We start from the raw sequence: 27973 nt of genomic DNA, 5'->3' as shown, positions 1-27973 counted from the left end.
ACTTCATGCATCTAGGCTGAAAGTCTCCCTTTGGACTAGCAGAAAATGCTTTGCTTTATTTTGCTTGATATTTGAAGCAAAGAATTTTTTCCTGTTTTGTATTTGTTCTTTACTAAGAGACTATGATTGTTACTTTACTCAGGGAGTGTTGAAACTTCTTAAACCAACCAATGTTGTGTGGTCAGTGCCACCTCTTGGCCATTCCCAGCTGTGCTGTCCCTATGGGGACTAGCAGGGCTATTATTGTAAGGACCACACCTGGCTTGTTTGCATCCAATTTAAAGTTGGTGAATTTCAAAAGGATAAAAGGTCTCTGATGTGCTAGGAGACAGCCAAAAGAGCTTGCCCCTCTGGGAGGCGGGGTGGGATTTCCTTATTCATCACAGGGCTTGCTCTGGGACAGTGGATGTGTTAGAGTATGAATTTGTGTTGTGAATATACATGTCTCAACGTCTCCCGCATCCTTTTCCTTTTAAATATTTTTTTATTTTTACAGACATATTTTTATTCATTGTACACAAATTGTTTTGCTTGTGTTTGGAGTATATCCTCTTAAAATTTAAAGACTTTTTTTTTCATTTTTATGAAGAACTTGAAATACATACAGATTGGAATGTTTCAAGAGAGAAAATTTGTTGCTTTTAATTTGTATTATGTAATAAAATTTTAGAAACTTTTGACTGCTATAAGAGACTTAACAGCAGACTTTTATGTTGATCCCTGCTTTTGAGTATTAAATTCACTATAATCCCCTTCTCACAAAACAATTCCTTTTTAAGAAGTTTATTCTCACAAACGACCTAAAGTTCCATTAAATTTTACACTTAAAAAAATTAGGAAGCGACTTATTTTTGTGTTTCTAGTTACACAGCATTCTCATGCCTAAATAGGACAGTGCTGTAGCAGAAAACTTTGGAAAACATTTCTAATCTAACTCAACATTATACAAGAGAATAATTAAATTTCAGTCTTTGTGATTCAAGTTTGAGGCACTTACCGCATGAAAAAATATTCAGACACTTAACTGCTCAGGGTAGCACAGCCCGGTCCCTTCACCTTCGATTCCCTCCCTCTCGCAGCTGTCAGCAGGCCCTCTCCTTAGCCATCCTGGACCCTAGCACCACGGTCCACAAAACAGGAATAGTATTGCCCAACTCACGGAGACTTTGTAAGAAGCAAATGAGATGGCACATGTGAGAATACCCCCAAACTATACACACCCGGCTTCCAAGTGTGGCTGTGCCGTTTTCAGGGGCAGTGTTCAGATCTGCTGCTTGCTCAGGTATGGCCTAGAGGGAATGTGATCAAAGTATAGAGATCTGCCTTAGTAAATTTGACTGAGCATTCTAGGGGTAAAAACAAAGAGAATTTGAAATGTTTACACATTTGATTTTGTTTATACCATTGAACCTAACCTGTTGACTGAGTTTCATAAAAGTAGGAAATGACTGAATGTGTAGGAAGAAGAGGCCTGGACTAGGTGCATGACTACTGAGTTGGGTTATGTAAGACTTAGATGGTTTCCACTAACTAGTTTTACTACTCAGTCGATTACACTAATTTTATACCAGTCATTCTAATCATACTGATTCAGAAGTAGATAGATAGTACTGGCGCATGACAAACAAGAGCCAGTGTGTGTGCCGGTTGCAGTGTTGGTGGAGGCTGTTGCTCCCAGCTGGTCAGGGTTCTGAGACTTCCTGATAAGGGTGTGAAGGTGACTTTCCACACCGGCGTTTACCGAGTGTTGACCTTTCCCTTCTAAGCAGAAACTGTGGTCATGTTTTTTTTGTTTGTTTGTTTATTTGTTTTGTTTGTTCAGAATCTATCTGTACCTGACATATGTATGTGTATATAAAGCCAATTAAAGTAGGTTCTTGTAAAACTAGAAGTCAGTTTGTTACTACTTTACAATAGCATCCTGCACCAAGCTACCTGTACCTACCATATGTATGTATGTATAAAGCCAAAGTAGGTTCTTATACATTTGGGGGAGGTGACTACTAGAATTAGAAGTTAGTTTGTTACTAGTAAAATGCACCCTTTAAAGAAAGTTTATGTTGTCTAGCTTTCTCCAAGAACAGCACCTGCACAAAGAACCCCCATTTACTTCTTGTTCCTTTAGCAGGGGCCAGGATGGGTATCTCTGATGAAGTGGGCCCAGGACAGGTGCCTGCTGAAGGGAGCCGAGTGTCTCTGTGGGTCCTCGGTGTTCCTGGCTGTCCATATTGTCCCCACTTAAAGTCTGAGGTTATTTTATGCAGCTTACTCAGTTTTGCCTTTTTTATCTTTTTGTATTCATAAATTGGAAAAGTAAGAAGAGCTTTCCTGCCTTTTTATTTACCAAACTACTCTCAGTTTTCAATGACTCAGTTCAAAGAAAGAATGCAGTCTTTCTATACCTGGTAAATATTTTCTGCTAAATAAAGCTATTAATTTTGTAGCCTCTGATAAATCCAGGTGTTAATGATGATTGCCTTTTATTTTGTGGAATGACTATTAAAATGACTTACATGTTTTTCTTTTCATTTTTATCTCTGATATTTGTTTGATATTCGTTGATATGAGGGGGTGATGCTTGGGAAGCCTGTGGCTTCATCAACGTCAACATCAACCAAGAAGGGAGTCTTGGGTTGGCCCTCGTACTTAATCTTTTATCTTTATTCTGTGATAATAAAATATTAGCAGTACTCCCTGTGTGGTAGTTTAATCAAAGCACTTTGTAAATGATAGTTTTACAAAATCAATCTAGTAATCACAATATGATAACCTAACATTTTACGAATGACCTATAAGAGAGGTTCAGTAACTGCTTAAAGTTCATCTGACTGGTGTGGCACTAAGATCAGATCTAGGTCAGAATCTATGCACGTTTTAATATGTTCATTTTCAAGTGCCTTATATGTAAATTAGATGTCGAAAAGAAGAAAGACCCATAGTGACATCTCATGTAGATTTTCCTTTGGTTATAACTTAAAATATTAATGTGGGACAGAGAAGACACAGTCGTCTAATCTGTTCTGTTTAAGGTATTTTTTCTGTTAACACCACTGTTTACAGCTACTAGTTAACTGGCATATGCCTTTGAAACTTTTATACACACTATTTTATTTAAACCTAGAAGGACTCATGAGATCCTCATGGTGCCTGTTTTACAGATGAGGAAACTGAGGCTTAGAGAGAGAGTCTTAGAGCATAGACTGCTAGACTAAATTCAAAGCCCATTACTGAACTGTGAATCCTTTTTGGTTTTGGAATTAAAAGTTTATCCAGTCGTAAATCCAGTTCATTATGGAATCATTTCCTCTCTTAATTCACTCATGAAAAACATCTGAGCATTTTAGAAACAGTCATGAAGTAGTACTGAGAACTATCTTCCTCTGTATTGATTTTAACTAGAGGAGTCATTAGCTGTTTTTACAATGTAATTAAAGATGTAACTCTTAGTACCCCTTTAAAAATGCTTATAAATGCCTGTATATTACAAACATGTTTAAACTAGAATAAATTAATCTGAACAGGTCCAAAAGGATATTTAGTGTGACTTAACACTTGGGTCTGTGTTTTTACTTTTTTATTTTTTGGTACCAGGGGTCGAACTCAGGGGCACTGGATCACTAAGCCACATCCCCAGCCCAATTAACCCTATTTTATATTTTATTTAGAGACAGGGTCTCACTGAGTTGCTTAGTGCCTCCATGTTGCTGAGGCTGGCTTTGAACTCTTGAACCTTCTGCCTCAGCCTCCTGAGCCGCTGGGATTACAGGCATGTGCCACCACACCCAACTTATTTTTACTTTTTGTAGTTGATCGCCAATGATTATTTTCCTAAAACATTTTAAAAACAGACCTTTCAAAATTAGCTAAGATATATTTAATGAAAAAATTTGATATTACAGCAAAGAATATTATTCAAAAATTAATACAACATTTCAAGTGTCCATCTCTGGGATAAATAAAGGCTTATTAATGAGACTAATGATGAAAGTGTAAAGAAAATTCCTTCTACCTTGTTAGTAAAATGCCTGAGTTTGTCATACTCGGGAGACTCTTCACCTTAAAACTAGATTCAGCCCCCTTAATTCCCCATGCTCTGCTATGCCTCATTAAATCACCACGTCTACCTAGCTGGTGGGTATTCCCAGGAAATAGGCAGTGTGATACTAAAATATATCTTTTAATAGCTCATGCCACTTAAATGTTTTACTCCTGGTTAGTTGTGGACATTTTGTAACAAAGAATTCTAGTTCATGTGTGTTTTAATCTGTACTGTTCAAAATGAGAGTTAACAATCATTAGATGGCCTACCTTTCTGTTTGGAGCAGTTAGTTGTATGTTAGGACTTCATAGGAAGTGATGTACATTGGCAGACACATCGACAAGTATGATGACTTTCTAACTATCTAGAGCTTGCAAAAATGATAGCAAACTTGTTGGTATTATCTGACATTATGGAAAGGTTGCAGAATTGCTTATCTGCCTTACGTCTGACTGGCAGCCAGCCACTAGTTGTCCCCTGCGTAGAACAGGTGGCGATGGGGCAGGGCTGAAGTAGCTGCCCTTATTTAATTCTTGCTCTGCTGGGCTGTGCGTGGCTCGTCACAAGTACTTTTTCACTCCTAATTCACATAGAAATATAGAAGCATGGAGAGCGCGTGAAAAGAAGCAAGCACGGGCACAGAGCTGTTTCCCCCTTTCTTTCGGCACTGCAGTTTGTTCACGTCCCTGGAGTCTGTCTCCACCTGCTCTGGCAACACCCAGTACTCTGAGTTATATCTGCCTGGGATTGCTCTATGGTACTTACCTGGCCGGAGAGGCATCGATAATTTTTTTTTTTTTAATTTTTGAGTTTTCAGAAAAGAAAATTAAACTTCTTAAGAATTGTTATTTAAGAATTAAAACACAGAAAAAAGACAAAAAAGAGAAAAACAACTTCAGGCATGTTCAGATAATCTTAACAGTATTAAGATGGTTCTTATTATGTATAGCAAAGATGATTTATGGCTCATAGGTTAAAGGTTGGTTAAAAAGCATAGAAATATTCAAGAGCACCAGTTAAATTTCTTTTCTTATCTTAGGAGAAAACCTTGAGAGTAGTACTTATTAAATATTTATCCAGGGGTTGGTGGAATAGCTCAGTAGCAGTTTGCCTAGCAGGTATAGGGCCCTGAGTTCAATCTTCAAAACTGCCCTCCCCACCCCCCACCCCCCAAAAAAAAACACCTATATCAAGAGGTGGTAATGGTGCCAAAATCATTTTTATAATTCCTGATTATTCCAGTACTCTATTATTTTAATTTTATAAACAGCTGTAGGAGATAACATAATCTTCTCTATTTTTCAGATGAAGAAATTAAGGATCAGATGTTATAGATTTTCTAGGAATGCCATAACAGTTCCATAAGTGAAGTTGCTTGAACAACAGAAATTGATGGTCTTACAGCTCTGGAGGCTAGCAGTCCACGATCAGATGTTAGTAGAGTTGGTTCTTTCTAGGGCTGGGAAGGAGGTTCTGCCCCAGGTGTCTCTGTTTCTTCCTTCTGTGTTAAAATTTCCTCTTTAAAAGGACAATGATCGTATTGGATCAGTACCCACACTGATGGCTTGATCTTAAGGGATCACATTGCAAAGGCTCCATTTCTAAATTACGTTTTATTTTGAGGTTCAAGAGATTTGGACTTTTAACATCTTTTAGGGAGACACAATTAATCCGTAATAGATAGTAAGTCTTTTACTCAGGGTCTCTGTAAGTGAGAAGTTAGACATATTGCATTGTAGTGCTACTAAAATGTAGTTTTAAGGAATGTGATGATGTATCTAAACTAGGAGATTTAAAATTCATTTTCTAAACAGGCATGGTGGCACTTATCTGTAATCCCAGGTACTTAGGAGGCTGAGGCAGGAAGATTGCAAGTTCAAGGCCAGACTCAGCAACTAAGTGAGAACCCGTCTCAAAATAAAAAAATAAAAAAGGGCTGGTGATGTAGCTCAGTGGTAAAGTGCTCCTGGGTTCAAAAGTACAGAAAAAAAAAAAATCAAACTCGTTTATAATGTTGTCTTATATCTGGGAGATTTTATTTAAAATTAACCAAGTTTCTAAAATAAGTAGTAGAATTTGGGGGGTGTGATAGTTTCTGAGCTTTGTTTTTTCTTCAGATAACAAATGTGATGGCATCGACTATGGAAAGCTGTTGAAGGCTCAGTGCTTAGATCCAGACGCCATCGATCAAATGTGTGGACTCTTCGTGGCTCTTGTGGTCGCTGCCAGCGCTCTGTGCACGTGTTGCAAGCGCACTCTGACAGTAGTGTCCGTGTGTTTCGTGGTCCCCTAAGAACCCGGGTGTGGCCAGTGTTGGCATCCGTCTTCCCCTGTGATCAGAGTATCTGAGGAATGGGGAAGGCAAAGCTACACAGGGCAACAAAAATAGCACTGGGTGACGGTTTGTTGATCACTTTCTTTTTTTTCCTGCTCATTTAAAAATAATTTCAGATTTAACAGGAAAGGTGAAGGAAGAGTGTTGTGCCTTACGTGCAGCTGTTTGCCTTCACTCTTCCCTCTGGAAGAGCCCTCAGCCTGATGGCTTCCAGGATCCGAGCTTTGGAGGAGTGGGGTCGTAGGCGCAGCGTGTGGGCTCGCCTCTGTCTGGAGGCAGGTGCTACTGCCTGGCCGGGTCTAGAAGTGGCCTGTATTCTCCTGTATACAGCAGCTTCAGTGCTGCTCCGGTTGGATTTGCCTTGCCTGGTGCGCTAGTTCTGATCACTTGACGAAGGCACAGCTTGCTGGCTTCTCCACGGTGAAGTTACACTGAAGTATTTTGTGGGGAAAGTGTAGATTTTCATCATCCAGTTTTCACTCACTAGATTTAGCATCCGTTGTTTGTTGATTGAATTAATTTATCATGGAGGTTTTCAAATGTCAATTTTCTAATTCTATTTTTTCTGTGTTGTTTGGCATTCTATAAGAAAAACTTTATTTTCTGTTTATTTATGTCAACATGGACTCGTAAGTTCCTGTGAGTAATGGTTCTAATCATTCATTGTTATTTTTATTTATTTCCTTCTAGTTATCCAAAATCTGATGCAAAATCCTATAAACTGGCTTCTGTGTCTTTTTTCCATATATAATCGTATTTTATCCCTTTATTTTTTAAACTAGTAGTTTCTCTGAAAGGAGAAAGTGGTTTCTTGTATGGCAGAATACAGGACTTAAAGTCACCACCACAGGGCACCGCCGCTCCCAGGTCCTCAGAGGACTGCCAGAGAAAGCATATGGGGATATGTGTGAGTCTCTTTTATTTCTTTACCTATGTGCTTTATAATGCATGAATTCATACCAGAAACTGTATTTCCAGCTCCGTATTGTAGAGTCCATTCTAGTTTTTTTCTGCTTTCAGGGTTTTTAGTTCTCTTCTCCAGCACTAATAAACTTAACTCTTGTTGTCCTGAGCATGTTTACTTACTAGATGAGTCTTTGAATCTCAGCAATATCCTCATAAGAACAATGAAGACCTTTTACTGTTTTTAAGTTAATTCTGGTCCAAGTTACCTCAGCTATGAATTCTTTTCATAGAACATTATTTAGGAAAGGGATATACCAAAGTATAAGATGAATTCCAAAAAACTCAAGTAGTTATTGTATGTGTAAAGGTAATTTATATAAGATATTTTCTTACTAGGGAATTACCTAGGGGTATTGGTTAGCTTTAGCGCTTATTAGAGAAATAAAAATTTCTTTTGATGATTAAAGCAATCACTAAAAGAATATAGAGAAAAATTAACTCCCAAACTGTTAGAAGGAGAAGAAAGAAGACTAGAAAAAATGCCTGTAATATAAACAAGGGAAGAAGGATAGGGGGAGCAACAAAAACAAAGAATAAAGAAGGCAGAATAAAAACTATCAAGTGATATGATGGCAAAAGGTCAAGCAAATCAATAATCACAAAGGAAATGGTGGGCTAACAAGCCTAGTAATAGCACACGTTCAGTTTGGATCCGTTAAAGGTCAGAAGCGCATCTTGTCTTTTATAAAAGACATACCGAAAACCAAGTGACATAGAAATGATGGTCAATGAATTTAAGAAGATATACCAGATAGCATCAGAAGGGAGTCCTGAGACCAGAAGGGGGAAGAATGTGGATATAGTAGATTGATTTTAAAATGAAGAAGGAGCAGTCTGTCAACCGTCAGGGAGGCACGGCAGGACTCTTCCTCTGGAAGAGTGGTACAGCTGCTGAGAGGCACAGCTCAGTGCTCAACACTGTGCACCCGACAAGTGTAAGACTCAGAGCTGCAGAGCAGACACATAGGCACTGGGGACCTGGCCTGAGGAGCAGCACGCTTGCACTCCAGGCCTTGGTTGGCTTGTTTCATACATCCTAGACTTGGGGTGGTACAGGGCTCAGCAGAAGCTGGCTCTTCTCCAACCAGAGGAGGAGGAAAGGTGCAACCTAGCAAGATAGAGAACCTTGACAGTGGTCACTGGTCAGGTCAAAGGCCATAGAGAAGAACTCAGCTCCTCTGCCCCATGGGAGCCTGCACCTACCCTCAATAGCCCTCCGGCAGGGTGCAGCTAGGAAGACACAGCAGGGAGCCGATTACACCCCCAGGGTGCTAGGCAGCCTGCCAAACCTGAACTCACCTTTTCTTCCCTGGGGTGTAGTAGGAGGAGGTCGAGGAGAGTAAGGCCATCTCTATCTCCCTGCCTCATGAGGCCGTGTGGGAGGCGTAGAGAGGCATGCCTGCCCTTCCCAGCCAGGACAGCACCAGTAGAGCCCTAGCAGGACACCAGAACTCCCACCCATGCCCTGTAGTAACAAGGAGTTCCCTCTCCTTCCCTTAGGAGACAGGTGGGGAACCTGGAATACCACTCCATCCTAGGTGGAGCCGGGTTCTTCCCCTCTGGCCTCCTGGAAGGGTTGTGGTGGTGGTACAAGGTCAGTTACAATAGCAGACTTAAGATCTAGAATCCTGTAACATGTAAAATCTACATTTTAATTGGTAATTGCCTGTCTTACCAAAACCCAAAAAATCTCAGCTCGAATGAGTAAAAACAATCTGATGATACCACAGATGACAGAGATGGTAAAATAGCTGAAGGATTTTAAAGCAGCTATCAAAAAATGCTTTAGTGAGTAATTATGAGCACACTGAAACAAAAGGAAATATATCAGACCTCAGCAAAGAAATAGAAAGCCTTAGTGAAGAGATAAAAATGCAAACAAGAACTGAGTGGGAATTTTAGAACAAAAACTGTAACAACTGAATGTTTTTTAGAAAGTCATTGGACAGGTTCACAGCAGAATGGAGGGGACAGAGTGAACTGGAAGGTGGAACATAGTAAATTACCAGTCTGAGCAAGAAAGAAGACATGGACGGGCCCTCTGAGACCTTTAGGACTACGAAGGAAGACCTACAGTGGTGTACATCAGAGACCCAGAGGAGAGGGGAAGGAGGGCAAGGCTGAAAAGCCCTGGAGAAACCAAGGCCAAATGCTTCCCAAACTTCAGAGTTCCCCACAGTGGGTGTGGGTTTAATGCAGTTCCCATCAGAATCTCCACAAGAGTTGTAGATACATACAGACAGGACTTTTCTGAAATTCACATGGTGGTGCTAAGGAACTAGACTAGCTAACAGTTTAGGGGAAAAAAGAGTAATTTGGAACGATCCATTTCTCCGGCTTTTCGAGGCTCACTATGCAGCTACAGGAATCAGACACTGGGAGTGGCATATACATCAGTGGAACAGAATAGGGGACCCAGAAATTGACCCCAAGAGTATTGCCAACTGATTTGCAACCAAATACAGAAGCGATTCAGTGGAGGAAGGAAGGATAGTCTTTGAAAAATGATCGGGCGGGGGATTCAGCCTAAACCTCAAATAAGGGGGAAACAGAAGGACGTCTTCAGAACATAGAGCTTGATGAAAAGCCATTGAACACGTTGCCAAACATGCAGTCCATGAAAGAAAAATTGGTACGTTAACTTTGTCAAAATCAGAATGTCTTGCTGTGTGCTAGACCGTACTGAGAGGGTGGAGAGACAAGCTCCACGGGGAGATGTGTCTACAGAGCACAAGTGGGTGTCACCTACGACACACTAGGGCTCTCAGACTCAGCTCTGCAAGAACCAGTGCATTAGAAGTGAGAATTTGATGAAGAAAAGTCCCAAAGAAAGGAAAGGGATGTTATTGAAGAGGTTAGATGGATGGCAAATAAAAACATGTTCAGTATTACCAGCCATTGGGGACTTGCAAATCGAGACTACTATGAGATGTCACCACACATTTGTTAGAATTGCTAAAGGAGTAGTGACAGCAGCGGTTGCTGATGGAGATTTGAAGAAATGGAGCTGGGCATGGTGGTGCACTCCTGGAATCCCAGTGGCTTGGGACGCTAAAGCAGGAGGATCACAAGTTCAAAGCCAGCCTGAGCAACTTAACGAGGCCCTGTCTTAAAGGAAAAAAAAAAAAAGGCTGAGGATATACCTCAGTGGCCGAGCACCCTAGGGCTCAGTCACTCCGGTACCACAACCATAGCATGTTGTTTCCCATGCGTTGCACAGAGGTCGGGTCAGTCCTGTAAGTGGCATAGCCATTCTTGAAAATACTGAGCAGGTTTATTATGAACTAGACACAGACAGACTTCATTATCTAGCAGTCTCTTGTGTGTTTATCCCAGAGAAAAACTTAAATCTGCATAAAAATGTGTATGAACCTCACATGCTGTAGATAAGAATCTGTATGATATATGTATGCTTCGATTGCAGGCTCCTAGTGTGCAGCTCACCATCCTCTGAACATGTTGTGCAGGAATGTTTACAGTTTATAACAGCTGTATTTGTAATAGCCCCAAACTAGACACAACTGTACATCCTTCAATAAGTGACTGAACAAACGACAGTACCCATACCATGGAATACCATGCAGCAGCAAAAGGGAGCCAACTGTAGAGGAGCGCACAACTTGGGATGGACTTTAAGGGCACAGTGTTGCATTTTTTAAAAAAAATCACCAATTTCAAATGTTTACTCACTCAAATGGTATGACTCCACTTGTACAGCATTCTCAAAGTAGCCAGTTATAACGGTGAGTGACAGATTGGTGGTTGTCAGGGATTAGAAATAGCCAGGGGGAGAAGAGTGGTGGGCATGTCTGTAGTGGGGTCACAGGAGAAGTTCTGTGTGATGAGGCAGTTCTGCATCTGCACTGCGGTGCTCATCATGAAGGTGCACATGTGACAGTTCAGTGACTGAGAACTCTACACATATTCTGAACCAATGTCAGCTTCCTGGACTTTGTGTAGCACTGTTGTTGTGTAAGATACAACCAGTGCAAGAAACTGGTGAAGGGTACTTGGGACCCAGCTTTTCAAATTCCTGTGAATTTCTAATTATTTCAAAATAAAAAACCAAAAATGAAAGATGGATACCATACTTGCTGTAGGATTCCAAAGGAAGAAATGGTTGCTTCCCAGCTAGGGTGATGAAACCTGGTGCAGGGACCACACCTGTGATCCCAGCGACTCAGGAGCCGAGGCAGGAGGATCGCAAGTTCCAGGCCAGCCTGGCAACCCTGGAGTCGCCCTTCTTGTGCTCCTTGGGGAGATCACCGCTTGTGATTGCATGTTTGGGCGATGGCTTACTGTTTCTCTCTGTTTAATCCTAAGCATTCTGGGGGTGCTTCCTGTCCTAGCGCCTGCTGCACTTGGGCAAGGCAGTGCTCCTCAGGTGCTTAGTGCCGAGATCAGTGACTCAGCAAGACCCTTCAAGATCCTAGAGTGAAGAAAAAACATACAGACTTGGAGAAGCAGGATGATAGGGGACAGCTAGGCAGGTGGGTAGTGTGTAGTAGAGCTTTGGTAGATGTGTAAGGATTTCAGCTTTTACAAGGAAGAAATTCAGAGTGGAATTTTATAATTCCGATATATTTATTTTTCTCTTCTTTTTTCTGTGTTTACTTGTAAAGGCTGCCAGAATTTAGATTGAACAATACAGGAGTTATGTAAATGGCTTTGAATTTATAAGCTGGTACAGGTTAAAGAGGCAGAACCAAGTTACTTCCTGGTACTGTTGCTTTTTCAGCACACACCACTTAAATGACTGGTGGGTTAGCCAGCACCTATTCCCACCTGAACCAGCCCAGCGAATATTCCTTAGCACGTGTCCACATCCACTCCTGCTGGATGTGAAGGCCGTCAGGAGCCATGTACTTATTTGTGCTCCCAAGCCTGTTTCTGCTGGCTGTGCTTCTTATTTTATTTATTTTTTTATTTTTTAATTTATTTTTATTGTAAACAAATGGGATACATGTTGTTTCTGTTTGTACATGGAGTAACAGCATACCATTTGTGTAATCATACGTTTACATAGGGTAATGATGTTTGATTCATTCCGTTATTTTTTCCTCCCCCCCACCCCTCCCACCCCTCTTTTCCCTCTACACAGTCCCTCGTTCCTCCATTCTTGCCCCTCTCCCATCCCCCATTATGTGTCATCATTCACTTATCAGCGATGTCATTCATCCTTTGCTTTTTTGAGATTGGCTTATCTCACTTAGCATGATATTCTCCAGTTTCATCCATTTGCCTGCAAATGCCATAATTTTATTTTCTTTATAGCTGAGTAATATTCCATTGTATATATATACCACAGTTTGTTTATCCATTCATCAATTGAAGGACATCTAGGATGGTTCCACAGTCTTGCTATTGTGAATTGAGCAGCTATGAACATTGATGTGGCTGTATCTCTGTAGTATGCTGATTTTAAGTCCTTTGGGTATAGGCCAAGGAGTGGGATAGCTGGGTCAAATGGTGGGTCCATTCCAAGTTTTCTAAGGAATCTCCACACTGCTCTCCAGAGTGGCTGCACTAATTTGCAGCCCCACCAGCAATGTATGAGTGTACCTTTTCCCCCACATCCTCTCCAACACCTATTGTTGCTTGTATTCTTGATAATCGCCATTCTAATTGGGGTGAGATGGAATCTTAGTGTAGTTTTGAGTTGCATTTCTCTTATTACTAAAAATGGTGAACATTCTTTCATATGTTTGTTGATTGCTTGTAGATCTTCTTCTGTGAAGCGTCTGTTCATATCCTTAGCCCATTTGTTGATGGAGTTATTTGTATTCTTGGTGTAGAGTTTTTTGAGTTCTTTATATATTCTGGAAATTAGTGCTCTATCTGAAGTATGAGTGGCAAAGATATTCTCCCACTCTGTAGGCTCTCTCTTCGCATTGCTGATAGTTTCCTTTGCTGAGAGAAAGCTATTTAGTTTGAATCTATCCCAGTTATTGATTCTTGCTTTTATTTCTTGTGCTATGGGAGTCCTGTTAAGGAAGTCTGATCCTAAGCCAAAAAGTTGAAGATTTGGACCTACTTTTTCTTCTATAAGATGCAGGGTCTCTGGTCTGATTTCAAGGTCATTGATCCATAGTGAGTTGATTTTTGTGCAGGGTGAGAGATAGGGGTTTAGTTTCATTCTGTTGCATATGGATTTCCAGTTTTCCCAGCACCATTTGTTGAAGAGGCTATCTTTTCTCCATTGCATATTTTTGGCACCTTTATCTAGTATGAGAAAATTGTATTCATTTGGGTTTGTGTCTGTGTCCTCTATTCTGTACCATTGATCCACCTTTCTATTTTGGTACCAATACCATGCCGTTTTTGTTACTATTGCTTTGTAGTAGAGTTGAAGATCTGGTATTGGGATACCCCCTGCTTCACTCTTTCTGCCAAGGATTGCTTTAGCTATTCTGGGTTTCTTATTCTTCTAGATGAATTTCATGATTGCTTGCTCTATTTCTGTAAGGCACATCATTGGGATTTTAATTGGAATTGCATTGAATCTGTATAGCACTTTTGGTAGTATGACCATTTTGACAATATTAATTCTTCCTATCCAAGAACATGGGAGATCTTTCCATCTTCTAAGGTCTTCCTCAATTTCTTTCTTCAATGTTTTGTAGTTTTTATTGTGGAGATCTTTTACCTCTTTGGTTAGATTGATTTTTTTTTTTTTTTGAGGCTATTGCAAATGGGGTTGTTTTCCTCATTTCCCTTTCAGATGTTTCGTCACTTGCGTATAAAAATGCTTTAGATTTATGCATGTTGATTTTATAGCCTGCTATTTTGCTGAATTCATTGATGAGGTCTAGAAGTTTTCTGGAGGAGTTTTTTGGATCCTCTAAATATAGAATCATGTCATGAGCAAATAGTGCCAGCTTAAGTTTCTCTTTTCCTATTTGTATCCCTTTAATTTCTTTATTCTGCCTAATTGCTCTGGCTAGAGTTTCGAGGACAATGTTGAGTAGAAGTGGTGAAAGAGGACATCCCTGTCTTGTTCCCGTTTTTTAAAGGGAATGGTTTCAGTTTTTCTCCATTAAGAATGATGTTGGCCATGGGTGTAGCATAAATAGCCTTTACAATGTTCAGGTATGTTCCTACTGTCCCTATACTTTCTAGTGTTTTGAGCATGAAGGGGTGTTGTATTTTTGTCGAACGCTTTTTCTGTGTCAATTGATATAACCATATGATTCTTATCCTTAAGTCTATTCACATGATGGATTATGTTTATTGATTTATGGATGTTAAACCATCCTTGCATTCCAGGGATGAACCCCACTTGATCGTGGTGCATGATTTTCTTAATATGTTTTTGGATACAGTTTGCCAGTATTTTGTTAAGGATCTTTGCGTCTATATTCATCAAGGATATTGGTCTAAAATTTTCTTTCCTTGATGTGTCTTTTCCTGGTTTGGGTATGAGGGTGATATTAGCTTCATAGAATGAGTTTGGTAGGGTAACCTCCTTTTCTATTTCCTGGAATACTTTGAGAAGTATTGGAATGAGTTCTTCTTTGAAGGTCTTGTAGAACTCAGCTGAGAATCCGTCTGGTCCTGGACTTTTCTTGGATGGTAGGTTTTTAACGCCTTCTTCTGTTTCATTGCTTGATATTGATCTGTTTAAATCCTCCTGGTTCAGTTTGGGAGGAGCGTATGTCTCTAGAAATTTGTCAATGTCTTCGGTAGTTTCTATTTTGTTGGAATACAGATTTTCAAAGTAGCTTCTCATTATGTTATGTACCTCCGTGGTGTCTGTCATGATATTTCCTTTTTCATCACGAATTTTAGTCATTTGAGTTTTCTCTCTCCTTCTCTTTGTTAGTGTGGCTAAGGGTTTGTCTATTTTGTTTACTTTTTCAAAGAACCAACTTTTTGTTTTGTCAATTTTTTGAATTGTTTCGCTTGTTTCAATTTCATTGATTTCAGCTCTGATTTTAATTATTTCCTGTCTTCTACTACTTTTGCTGTTGTTCTGTTCTTTTTCTAGCGCTTTGAGCTGTAATGTTAGGTCATTTAGTTGTTGACTTTTCATTCTTTTCTGGAATGCACTCCATGCAATGAATTTTCCTCTTACTACCGCTTTCATAGTGTCCCAGAGATTTTGATATGTTGTATCGTCGTTCTCATTGACCTCTAAGAATTTTTTTATCTCCTCCCTGATGTTTTCTGTTATCCATGTTTCATTCAATAGCATATTATTTAGTCCCAGGTGTTGGAGTAATTTCTGTTTTTTATTTTGTCATTGATTTCTACTCTCAGTCCATTATGATCTGATAGAACACAAGGCAGTTCTCTATTTTTTTGCATTTCCTAAGGGCTGCTTTGTGGCGTAACACATGGTCTGATTTCGAGAAGGTTCCATGTGCTGCTGAGAAGAAAGTGAATCCGCTCGTTGATGGATGGAATATTCTGTATATGTCTATTAAGTCTAGGTTATTGATTGTGTTATTGAGTTCTATGGTTTCTTTGGTTGGTTTTTGATTGGAAGATCTATCTAGTGGTGACAGTGGTGCATTAAAGTCACCCAGAATTATTGTGTTGTGGTCTATGTAATTCCTGAAATTGAGAAGGATTTGTTTGATGTACAGGGATGCACCATTGTTTGTGGCATAAATATTTACTATCGTTATGTCTTCCTGATTTATGGTTCCCTTAAGCAGTATGAAATGTCCTTCTTTATCCCTTCTGACTAACTTTGGCTTGAAGTCCACTTTATCTGATATAAGGATGGAAACCCCCGCTTTTTTACTGAGTCCATGTGCGTGGTAGGTTTTTTCCCATCCTTTCACCTTTAGTCTATGGATGTCTTTTTCTATGAGATGAGTCTCTTGCAGGCAGCATATTGTTGGGTCTTTCTTTTTAATCCATTCTGCCAGTCTATGTCTTTTGATTGATGGTTTAGGCCGTTAACGTTCAGGGTTATTATTGAGATTTGATTTGTATTCCCAGTCATTTGGCTTATTTTTGGTTTTTAAGTTGGCTTGGTTTCTCCTTTGAGTGGTTTTTCTCTAAGGTAGTTCCTCCCTTTGCTGACCTACATTGTTGTTTTTCATTTCCTCCTCATGGAATATTTTGTTGAGAACATTCTGTAGCGCAGGCTTTCTATTTGTAAATTCTTTTAACTTTTGTTTATCATGGAAGGATTTTATTTCATCTTCAAATGTGAAGGTTAATTTTGCTGGGTATAAGATTCTTGGTTGGCAACCATGTTCTTTGAGAGCTTGAAATATGTTGTTCCAGGCCCTTCTAGCTTTTAGGGTCTGGGTTGAGAAGTCGGCTGCTATCTCTATTGGTCTCCCCCTATATGTAATCTGATGTTTTTCTCTCACGGCCTTCAAAATCCTATCTTTATTTTGAATTTTAGACATTTTCATTATAATGTACCTTCTTGTGGATCTGTTGTGATTTTGTGCATTTGGTGTTCTGTAAGCCTCTTGTATTTGATTTTCCATTTCATTCTTCAGGTTTGGGGAATTTTCTGATATTAGTTCATTGAATAGATTGTTCATTCCTTTGGTTTGTATCTCTGTGCCTTCCTCAATCCCAATAATTCTTAAATTTGGTCTTTTCATGATGTCCCATAGTTCTTGGAGATTCTGTTCATGATTTCTTACCCTCTTCTCTGTTTGGGCCACTTTATTTTCAAGATTAAATATTTTGTCTTCCTTGTCTGAGGTTCTGTCTTCCAAGTGGTCTAGTCTTTTGGTGATGCTTTCCATTGAGTTTTTTATTTGGTTTATTGTTTCCTTCATTTCAAGGATTTCCGTTTGGTTTTTTTTGAGAATTTCCATCTCTTTGTTGAAATGATCTTTTGCTTCCTGCAGGTGCTCTTTCTTTTTATTGGTATTATCATTCATTGCCTGCATTTGCTCTCTTATCTCATCCTTTGCTTCACGAATCATCTTAATCATGTAAATTTGAAGTCCTTTTCTGACATTTCTTCTAACATACCGTCATTGGATTCTATTAATATAGAATCTAGATTTGTTTGGATCATTTCCTTCTCTTGTTTTTTCATGTTGTTCATGTATCTTCCCCTCTAGGAGTGCAGATCTCTGGGGTATTGCAGATTTCCCCCTATAGGCTAATAGTGGCCCTATAGGTTTCCAAAACCCTTTCTTTACGGGGAGATCAATATTAGCAGTGCTCAATTCAGACACTATGCAATCCTAGACCATATAGCCCCTATGAGGACAATAACAAAATTGTCATAATAAACAGAATGAAAACAGAATGAGTTCAAATATTATCTTCAGTAAAACAAACAGGTTTGCAATAAGGTCTGCAGTTTCTAATGGAGGACAAGGAGGATGCCGAGGGATGTAGAATGTGACTGTTAATGGGATAAGAAAAGAATATACAGAAGTTCTAGAAAATAGGGTGAGAGTGTAATCAAAAAAAATTGGGTGTTAGCAAAAAAAAAAAAAAGGGAGAAAGAGACTCTGAGGGAACAGGTAAACAAAAGGAAAAGAGAGCAAGAAAAGTAAAGAAATAAAAACTTAACTTTTTTCAATAAGGAGAAAAAAGAAAATCTACAGTATAACAATCATATAGTAATGAAACCTCCCAGTGTTCAGTAGCCTGATGCATGAGAGGTACCTGACAATGAGCTTCAAGCCTCCAGCAGGGGTCTCAGGATGGGATTTGCCCCACCTAAAGATCGGAGCTATGGCTTCCAGGATTATCCAAGATGGCCGCTCTGGCTTCAAAATGTGTTGGCAAATGGGGAGCTGCAGCTCAGCGTGTGGATGTGGTCAGCTGGCGATCCTGGAGGCCGGATGCGGTTGGTCAGGCAGGGGTCCTGTAGGTCCGGTGTGTTTGGTGTGGTTGTGGGATCCTGGAGGTCGGGTGCAATCAGTTGGTCTGGGGTCCCGTTAATAGGGCGCAGTTAGTTGGTCTGGGGGGTCCTGGCGGCAGGGAGCAGTCATTTGATGTGAGGGCCCCAGAGGCAGGGAGTGATCTGTCTGCCTGAGGGATCCTGGAGAGGGGGCTCAGTCAGTCCGGCCAGGGGCCCTACAGGGCCTGGCTGTTGTCTCAAAATGGCAGCAGCCATATGTCATCAAACCTGCAGGTACTGTAACAGTGAACTTCCAGGCAACAGCAGGCAATGGAGCTCCACTGTTGGTCGGCAATCAGCTTGCTGACTGTTGTGGGATGATTGGGAGGTGAACCTCGTGCGTTGGGTGATGGATAGGTGTACTGCGCTCCTTATTTTAATTGCGCAATTTATATAAATCAAGGAAATGAAAGAGTTTCTGTGAACTTAAGTTGAGTGTTTTGAAAGATCTGTGAAGGGTAATTACTAAAAAGTACGATAATTACTAAAAAGTACGATATTATTTAGAGCAAGAGAGTTATAAAATATTAGGGATAAATGATTCTGGAAGGAAGGGAAAGGGGGGTTCTGCTTTCAGATTGCTTCATCTGTCTTAAGTTCCTACCTCACTTTTGTAAAGCAGTGTCTTCCAATCTTTGTATCATAAACTCAGTTTTGTGGGTTAAAACCAGTAATTTAAAAAAAGACAGGGTTGGGACTGTAACTCGGTGAAATACATGCCTGACATGCAAGAATCATCCTGGTTTGATCCCCAGCACTATTAAAAAAACACCTATCAGAGTGCATTATACCTAGAGAAGAGTGTTTCTCGAGTTTTTTATATTTATTCTATAAATATATGTAAAATGTGACTTAAAGTCAAAATCTTGAAAATGCTTTGAGTTTGGGTCTAAACTCAAAGAAAAGGCTTTGGTCTAACCTCAAAAGGGTTAGGGTTGGTGAATTAATGTGTGCGTGCCTTGGGTTAAAGGAAAATGTTTATGTATATAATGTTTTATGGTATCTGTGTTGACCTTTCTGATTAACCAGATGACAACTTAGTCTTGTGGGATAACGGTTTTTGTGTATTTTATTGTGCTTATTTTCTTCCTGGCCCTTTTTTTTTTTTAACTTGCATCCCCTCTACTTCTCTACCACTTATTAGCTGTATGACCCTAGAGTCATTCTCTAAGCCGCAGTGTACTTTTTATGAGATAATCCTTAAGGTTTATTGTTATAACGCAGTGCTTAATAGCCAAATTGATGAAGTACATTTCTTTCTTTTTGCCCATCCAGATGTTTTGTAAATAGTAAAAATCCCATTTTATGTTGTTTAAAAATTTTCCTTAAGCACTTGGAGCTCCTGGAAAGTTGTCACTCACCTAGGTGGTCACATGGTGCACAGCAGTGGTGGCAATTCTAATGTCTACCCTTGACTGCATCTGAAGTTTTCAAAACTTGGAACGTCCTAAGTGGTATCTGAGTGATGAGGTTTTTCGATAAATAATTAAGATGTTAAGTGTGTTCAGTACTGCAGGTTCATGGCTGAAGCAGTGTGAAGTGTCTTCAGTAAGCCAGTTAGTAGAGTACCTACTAACTAAAGGGGAGGTAGATTTTGAAAAGGGGTGAAGATTAAAAAGGATACCTGGGGTGAAATGGAACTGTGCAGCCCCCTGTGAGACAGCAGTAGTTGCTGAGTCAGACACTCCTGCGCTTAGACCAGGAGTGCTCAGTACAGAACACTGTGTACAAACCGCCGTCCTCAGGGACTGTGACCAGGATGGGTGCTGATGGTTTAGTCGGGGAGGGTACAAGCCTGCCCCAGTTCACTCACAACAGAAGGTGTGTTTTAAAACCCTAGTTTGTAATTCCATTTGTATTGCCCTCGTTTTCTTTTCTAGTGAGACCTAGACTAGCCTAACACTTTGCTCATGAGCGTAAGATTATTTTAGTATTAATAGCCATGAATTCTGTGTCTTCAAAGAACATGCTTTCCCCCTTTTGGGGAAAAAGAAAGCAATTTTAGGCATAATTTTGAAATATTTGAATTTCAACTCTGCCCTTTCAGCAGAGTTTCACTTTTGTACAGCCCTATTTTCTGTTCTTTCTACATTCTCTACCCTGTTCCTTCACCTCCACCTCTTAGTCCAGATTATCTGAACAGTTCTTTTACTGAGTATTTACTGGCCTCTTCTTCTTGGAACAGCTAATCACGTCCTAAACCAGGTGTTGAAAGAAGGAACTTGGATGGGATTAATTCATGCTGAAGTATGAATGACCAACAATCCCACAAACATTTCAGAATGTTTTCGTTTTTTAAATATAGTGGTTTTTGTTTATTTTTTTTATTTTTTATTTTTTTAGGTTTACTTTTAGTCTAGGTGATTCTTTGTTGATATTTCAGAGGACAAATGAAGTAAACATTTGACTTTGTGGGCAAAGTTATCTGTCTTTCTCTTCTTTTCCATATGAATGGGCAGTGGTTGGAGAACACAGGGGAAAGATGGTGGCCATCCCTCCCCAAGTCCCCAGTCCATCTGTAGCTGTAGAGGCCGGACAGCCTTTTGTATTTCAAAATGCCCTCTGGAGTTCGCACGGTACCTGCTTCAAGCGTGGCAAGAAGGGTTTTTCCCCTGCACACCCCACGATAGCAAGTCAGCTGCCCACAGTAAAGGGAAGGAGTCCCACTCCAGACAGTGGGCTCTGCCAGTTGGTGAGCTTTGGCCTCCTTGCGGTGCAGAGCCCCTGTGGGACTCTTCTGATCTGATGTGGCTGGTAACTGTGCCACCAAGGTGCTGCCTCTGTGGGGTAACTATCAGCAGACACGGTGATTGGCTATAGTCCCAAGCCATCCCTGTCTAAAAATGAAAGACATTTCATTTTGGCAATGAGGGTGCTTTAAAGGTGTCATGGCATGAAGAACAGAAAGGTGGATGATAAGTGGCAGTGCTATTCTGTGAGCATTACGGGCAGTAAGCTTAAAGTTGTGAGCACGGAACGTGTCAGCAGCTGCGCTCTCCTTATTTGTGACCCTTGCTCCTCGCCTTTTCCTACCACACAGAGCTTGTACAGCTAACACAGTCTACCTCATTCAAAATCTGTTTTCTATTCTGTAATATATTCTTGCTTCTTTTGATACAAAGTATTGTGAATTCATGAATAAAGGTGATGCTTTTTAAAATCTGCCCCATGTTTGCAAGTGAATTGATGTCCCCTTGCACAACTGACTCTTACTCTAGACTGTGAAGTGTGAACACCTTTATCTCAAGCAACCTTACCATCATCTTGGAGATGAGAACATTCTGACTCCAGAAGGGGAGGAGCTTAAAGAAGGTCTCACAGGCACTAAATGGCCATGTTAAGTTTCTTCTCCAAATTCTACTCATAACCATTTTGTGATTCTGTAAAACAGAAAAACTAGCAAGATAAGTAGAGTGCTTATCTAAAAGTTAAGAAAGATTTTTGTTTCTGAGTTACTGAGTTTCAAGAAAATGTTTTTAAAGCCCCTGATTTAAAAAAAAAAAAAAAAATCTTGTCTTTCATTTCCTTGTATGCATGTGAAGTTTAATTTCATCCTTAAGGTTGGAGAAAGCTGCATACGTATTTTAAAAGTTAGGTGTTTGGCATGCTTGAAGAGGCATTCTCAATTTAAAAAAGCAGGTCATAATGGGATGCTACCCTTGAGAACTCTCCTTCTATCCAGGGCCCTCTGACGTGTATCGGTACACACCTGACTGTTCAGCACAGTGTCTTTGCCACAAGTTACTACTCTCCTTCCTCGTCACACAGGAACTATAGCCCTGAATGTGTTACTCAGCCCCACTGCATGATAAAAGCCGAGAACCCTGAGTTCTAGACTAGCAAAATCTCATTTAAAAGCCTGATCTCAAATTATTAATATAATATTGCGTAAAAAGTGCCTTAGTTCTCTGTACATATTTCCTTATTATTAAAATGGGTAATAGTGCCTACATTGTGGACTTTTTATAGATCTTCTGAATTGTCTATGATGATTAGATTGTAATATTATTGTGTAATGCCCAAAAGGTTCCAGATTGATCATTTACCTTGTAAGTTGGATCAGCATTGTGTAGTAAGGACGTAGAGAGGAAGGGAGAGGGATGCATCAATGAAATCTACTTGAAAATACTGACAAAGTCCATAGTTCGCATAGCTCTTTGTCAATTATCTATACTCCGAGTAGCATACTGTCTTCTTTTCATGTGAGATTGATTTTTAGGGGAGAAAGGATACTGCTTGATATGTGGCATTCCACTAATCTCTTCAGTTAATTTGGTAGTATAAAAAGATTTGCAAATAATGAGTTTCCATACTCTCAAAATACTTTCATACACTCTGCCGGGCTTCCACATTTATACTGTTGCCATGTTTTAAGTAGGACTTTCTCTAGCCTGCATTAATAACTGGAAAATTCCCTATCAGTAGACTGGCACCATCTTGACAGCCCTGGGTTCTGCTTCTACCTTGCTAATTGTTTCCTTGGGATTATTTGGATTGTGTGGAAAGCTTTTTGCAAATCCTCTTATTACTGAAGTCATTGTTGCCAGCAGGAATAAGATTAAAGGTGCTTAAGTCTGTAGAGTTGTTTCTAATTTGTACGTGTCATTTCAGTGGCATTTTAACAGAACTCTGTCTCCTGTCCCTCCCTTCTCCCCTGGTACTATCTCAAGTTAGGTCCAAGAAGCCAGACCATTGGAAGAAATCACATTTTATCCTCCTAATTATTATGCTGGCACTCAGGAGATAATTTTTCCCTTCATGCACTGCCAATTAATATGCAAATGAGCTGATAAATATTTATGCAACGATTTAAATTATGCAGGGAGTGCTTTCAGTGTATTCTGTAAATGAATTGTTCCTGGACTTCAAAGTGCTGGCTGCTGTGCTAACGAGGAGAGATTTGCATAAGGCCCTAATCACGCGCATACTGATTAAGCTTCATTATGGAAACTGCCAGCTGCAATCTTTGTTTCTATTTTATTACAAAAAGGGGAACTTTTCATGCTTCAGTTGCCTTGACAATGTCAGTCCTAGCTGGTAGGAGAGACTAAAACTCCTCTGAGCAACTGAAGTTTCCTTATTCAGCCGAAGATTGCTATGGTGTAACTGAAGTTGTATTTTGCTTCTCCTGTTAATTCACTTTCCACTCCCCACCCTGTTCTCTGAAGAACATGGTGCAGATTTGTTAGAAATAGTGCTACCTTCTTTCCCCCACCCCAGACCACTACCGTTTCTTGCTTGCTTTGGATTGTCCACACCTCTAGAAGACTTCACAGCGATGCTGGACTGCAGTGACTATGTTCTAGGTGGGTACCAGCACAGTTCTTTCTTAGAAGCTTTAATATGGAAATAGCGTGTGAGGGGTTGACTATGCATAAACGCTTAATCACATGCAGCCAAGGCAGGGGAGGGGGAGGTGGTTGAGCCAGCAAGGAGGAAAGCATTTGCAAAGCACTGAGCGTGCTTGAGTGTGCTGTGGTCCCTCCCTACACTAGCTCTTCTGGTTCTGAGGGTACCTTCAATAAACAGTATGGATTGAGAATTGGACTGAATGGAGGACATTTTTACATTTGGGGGATTTCTGTAGAGAGCATTTAATGTAATTCTAAAAACATTTTAAAATCAGAAACAAAGTTTGAACTGTACCTAAATAAAATAATATGTACATATTAATAAAATTTTTGCATACCTAATGAGAATGTCTCATACAGAAACAAAAAAGCTCAGTGAAAAATAAGGTGGAGCCATAGTCTAGAAGTATTTCCATAAATACTACCACAGTATTGTAGTGTTAACTACCTTAGATCTGTTGATTCATTTCCAGATTTTAGAAATTAACTTTCTTAAAAATTCCAAGATTAGCTTTTGTTTTTATGTTTTGAGACCAACTATGTTCTGCAGAAAACTATAGTTTTAAGTTTTGGAAAACCTATTTTAGCGTTTTCCTTATAGAAGAGCAAGCCTTTGAAAGAGGGAGGGATCCTACTTTAATGTACACACCATCGTTGATGACTGAGATTTAAAGTAGGTGGAGGCATTCTGGTATTGAAGCAGATGAAGCCATATTTTGTGTGATGTTTTGTCTGTATTTATGCAGAATTAATGAAACCTTTTTAGGTTACTATAGTCACCAGAAAATTCAGAGGATAGAAACTCCGGGAGTTGGATATCTTAATTGTAAAACTTTTGCTGATGATTTCTCTTTTTCTATGTGTCATTTTCCCCACTTGAAACTGGAGGCTACTTCTATCACCTTCCCAGTTGCCAAGGGAAAATAAATAGACCATTCTGAAAATGTATGAATCCTTACGCAGATAGTAGTGTGGTCCCTCACAACGAAAACCACCATCTCAAGGGCACATGATGAGCAACAAATGAATGTCAGGAATTCAGTAGCAATCTCACGTTGGACTCCTTATGTCTAGTCAGCTCAGGGGCACAGACCTGTGTTTTTATATCGCCCAGAGAGGAGAAAACTTCAGATATCAAAGAAGAATATAATGGTTTTTCCCCTTTTACATTTACTAAGTTGGGAACTCAAGAAACAAAAGGAAAATACATTTTTGAAATATTTTTAACATTTATTGTAGAATTAGAATTTATATCTACTACTTTCAGTTAACAATCAGTATCACTGGAAACAGTTTTATCCTTGTTGCACAGTGAATCAGAATTTTATTATTTTATTCTTTTTGATACATTTGAATTTCATTAAATGCCCTTGAAACTCTTGGCAGTTCAGTGATTGATCCTTAGGAGATTCACATAAAATACCTATGACATTACTTTTATTACTTTTTAGTAATTTATAAATTACTTTTTAATTTATAAATGCGGAGATTAGGATGTGAATTATAGAGGGTCAGGCTCATGCGTTGTTACAATTTGAGCTTGCTTTGTTTCTGTGCTGTCCATGTGTGTGGGGAAATCATTACCCTTTTTATGAATGTTAACTTACTCATCATTTTTTCTACTTTCCTTTAAAATACATTCTAAAGGAAGCATAGGAAGCATTAAGTCATGTGCATTATTAATGGTTTATTCTGTTAAACTTGTGATCTTAGTTAACTTTCATAAGATTTTGGGTAAGTCATTCAGAAAGCTGTTTATCACTAAGGTGCACACCTGTTTCTTTCAAACCTTAGTATGCTTTCAGATGGTATTTAAAATTTTCTGGACAGTGGGGGAAGGAAGTTTTAGAACTGCCCTCATTTATGGCCACAGACACACAAATTTTAAGCCTTTGAACATGTACAGAACAGTCCAAGGATACACTGTCACTGTCTAAACCCATAGGACAAACATCAGGCACAAAAGCTTACTATTTTGAGAGGCTGTTATACAGCTTCTGGGTTGGATGTGAAATTTATCAAAGAAGGGCTCCTGATATTTCCTTAGCACTTTGTGCATGTGGGTGCCGCAACTTAATGGGCACATGGTCAGAACTTCAAATGAATGCTTTCATTTCCTAGTTGAAGTGTTTGTTCTCCTCTAATAATTATAGTTAAATAGTTGAAAAAGCAGAACTTATTTGATAATAAACTTCTTTGATTGTAAGTACATTCTAAGCTTTAGTTTGCAGTAGACATAGAACAAGGTGTTTGCTTATTTTTTTTACCCTTTCAAAGAGGTAGAATAGCAGAGTTGTTCTTGACTCATCTCCTGCATGTTTTCTAGAACACTATTTAATACAGCTTGGTGAAAACCCTTGTGGAAACAAACTTGTTTACGTTGATATCACTGAAAGAAGTAAACTCAAATTAGCAGATTCATTTGGGATTTCAAGGTGATAAGATTCTAAGTGGGTGTGGTTACAGTTTAGTTTTGAAGTCTTTAGAGATGTCTGTTTACTAGTATAACTTTTGTACTGGTTTTTGCCTGATGTATGCATTTCACATAGTTTTATATTGACTCGGGTTAGTTTGGTTTAGGAGGGAAAAAATTTTATATATTTTTCTTAGACATGTTTTCTTTTGAGTTACTGTCCCATCTATTATCAATATTACCAGTGGATTGTTTGGAGTATAATTAATGAATATTTTTGCTTATAGAAAAAGGCATTTCATTTGAGAATAGCATTTTCTACTTTCCCAAGTGCTTCTCCCTATTGAGTTTATTTCTTTAGCTTATCTTAGACATGATGTTATAAAGTGTATATTCTTTTTATATGTCAAACTCGAATATATTTTTTTTCAGGTTAGAGTTCTTTCTTACAAGAATCTTAAAATTCTTAAAATTAGAAAGGTAATTTATTTGTGGATCCCAGGGACCCTGAATTTCTCTTTCAGGTTCCTTCTATTACAGTTTGTAATGTTTTAGCCTGATATGCATGAACTTGTCCTTGAACTCTATGACTATAAAATTAATTGATCCTTTTCCTTTTTTGTTTTTTTTTGTTGTCTCCTTAGCCCATCTTCATCCCCAGTTAAGCATCTTATTCTCCTCTACTTTATTGCAGACTCAAGAATGAACAATCCGTCAGAAACCAGTAAACCATCTATGGAGAGTGGAGATGACCCTACAGGTGAGAAGTTGTCTTGATCCAGCTTTTTAATTAAATGAGACAGAGCTGGTAGAAAAAACTTGCCACTTCACTTGGACATGTTTTTGGCCTGTACAAAACAGTTTGCATATTGAGTGGTCAAATATGATTTAGTAGTTGCACAAATGGAGTTGTTTGTTTAATATTATCTAACTTTCTTCTGCCGATTGTTTAATCTTTCTGCTTCCATCTATCAGAAACTACAGAATAGGTATGGGAATAGTTGTTTGGGTCAGATAGTTCTGGGTATGAATTATGGATTTACCACTTAATGACTGTGTGACTTTAGGCAATTTCCCCAATCGTTTTGAGACTGGATTTATTCAATTATTCAATGGAGATGTTTCATAGGTCATTAGGAGTATTAAATGAGAGAATGTACGTGAAGTGTGAAGCACAGTGATCATGCTGTTCAAAGTTTGGCTTGTTATGAATGTTGATCAGAATAGTAAATCTTATCCACCCCACATCAGTTATAAGTTAGGTTAAAAAGTCACGGGTTGTCGTTAAGTAACTATAAGCACACACTCATTTCCAATACATTCTTTTATTTCATTTTTAAAATTTTCACCTGATTAAACCTTTTATCAAGAGAAAATTAATTATCATTATCATATAAACGAGAAAATTCAAGCCCCATGAGAGAAAGGTAGATCCATTAAAAGAATAGTTGGTCCCACAGCCCCTACTCTTTTTAGTCAGCACGTTGCTCAGAGGACATTTGGCTGTGTATCTCTAGCATCTACTGGAGGTGGCGCAGGGCCTCCCGTTTCTGGATCAGGCCTGAATCCCAAGTTTAGGCTGCATTGAGTAGAGCATCATGGGTCGGGACGCACGGGAGGTGTCTTTTCCCAAGTAGATAAGGTTTTCACTTACAGAGAAGGCTCCCTCTTTGGCTTTCATTTAAATATGTGCCTGACTCTGGGAGATGGCAAGAATGAGGCAGCCTTGAAACTGTTTCTACTTCATCTGACCACAAAACTTTTTAATTGGTGGTAGATGGGTGAGTTGAACCACTATTCCTGCCTGCGTGGTTTCCACCGTAGGCTGTCCTGTACCTGGAGATACCTGTTAACCTTTCACCTCTAAAATGCACCTACCTCTTTGTCCTTACTGAGCCATGAGGATTATTTGTGCAACTGGGTTATATTAAAGGTGTCTCCTGTCACTCCGCCTGAGTAGGTAGGTGGACTTCTCTAGGCTCCTGAGAAGGGGAGGGCATTGCTGAGTTCTGTCTGAATTGTCAGCCTCTGT

The 27973-nt window shown here is 39.4% G+C and overlaps 1 protein-coding gene across 5 annotated transcripts in view; it reads left to right on the top strand.

Annotated features, from left to right (window-relative positions):
- Positions 1 to 27973, top strand: part of Pou2f1 (POU class 2 homeobox 1) — a 170340-nt gene that overhangs the window by 81086 nt on the left and 61281 nt on the right. For 3 of the 5 annotated variants that reach the window (XM_047520076.1, XM_047520078.1, XM_047520077.1), the window contains exon 2: positions 26636 to 26701. In XM_047520076.1, coding sequence (XP_047376032.1) covers positions 26636 to 26701 — 66 coding nt within the window. Of the gene's footprint in view, positions 1 to 23397; positions 23484 to 26635; positions 26702 to 27973 lie in introns of all 5 variants that reach the window. The other 2 variants (XM_047520074.1, XM_047520075.1) reach the window with 1 other exon arrangement.

Source organism: Sciurus carolinensis, chromosome 12 (genome assembly GCF_902686445.1).
Source record: "Sciurus carolinensis chromosome 12, mSciCar1.2, whole genome shotgun sequence".
NCBI lineage: Eukaryota > Metazoa > Chordata > Mammalia > Rodentia > Sciuridae > Sciurus > Sciurus carolinensis.
Note: the sequence above shows the minus strand (reverse complement) of the source record. Positions and strands in the feature narration are given on the sequence as shown.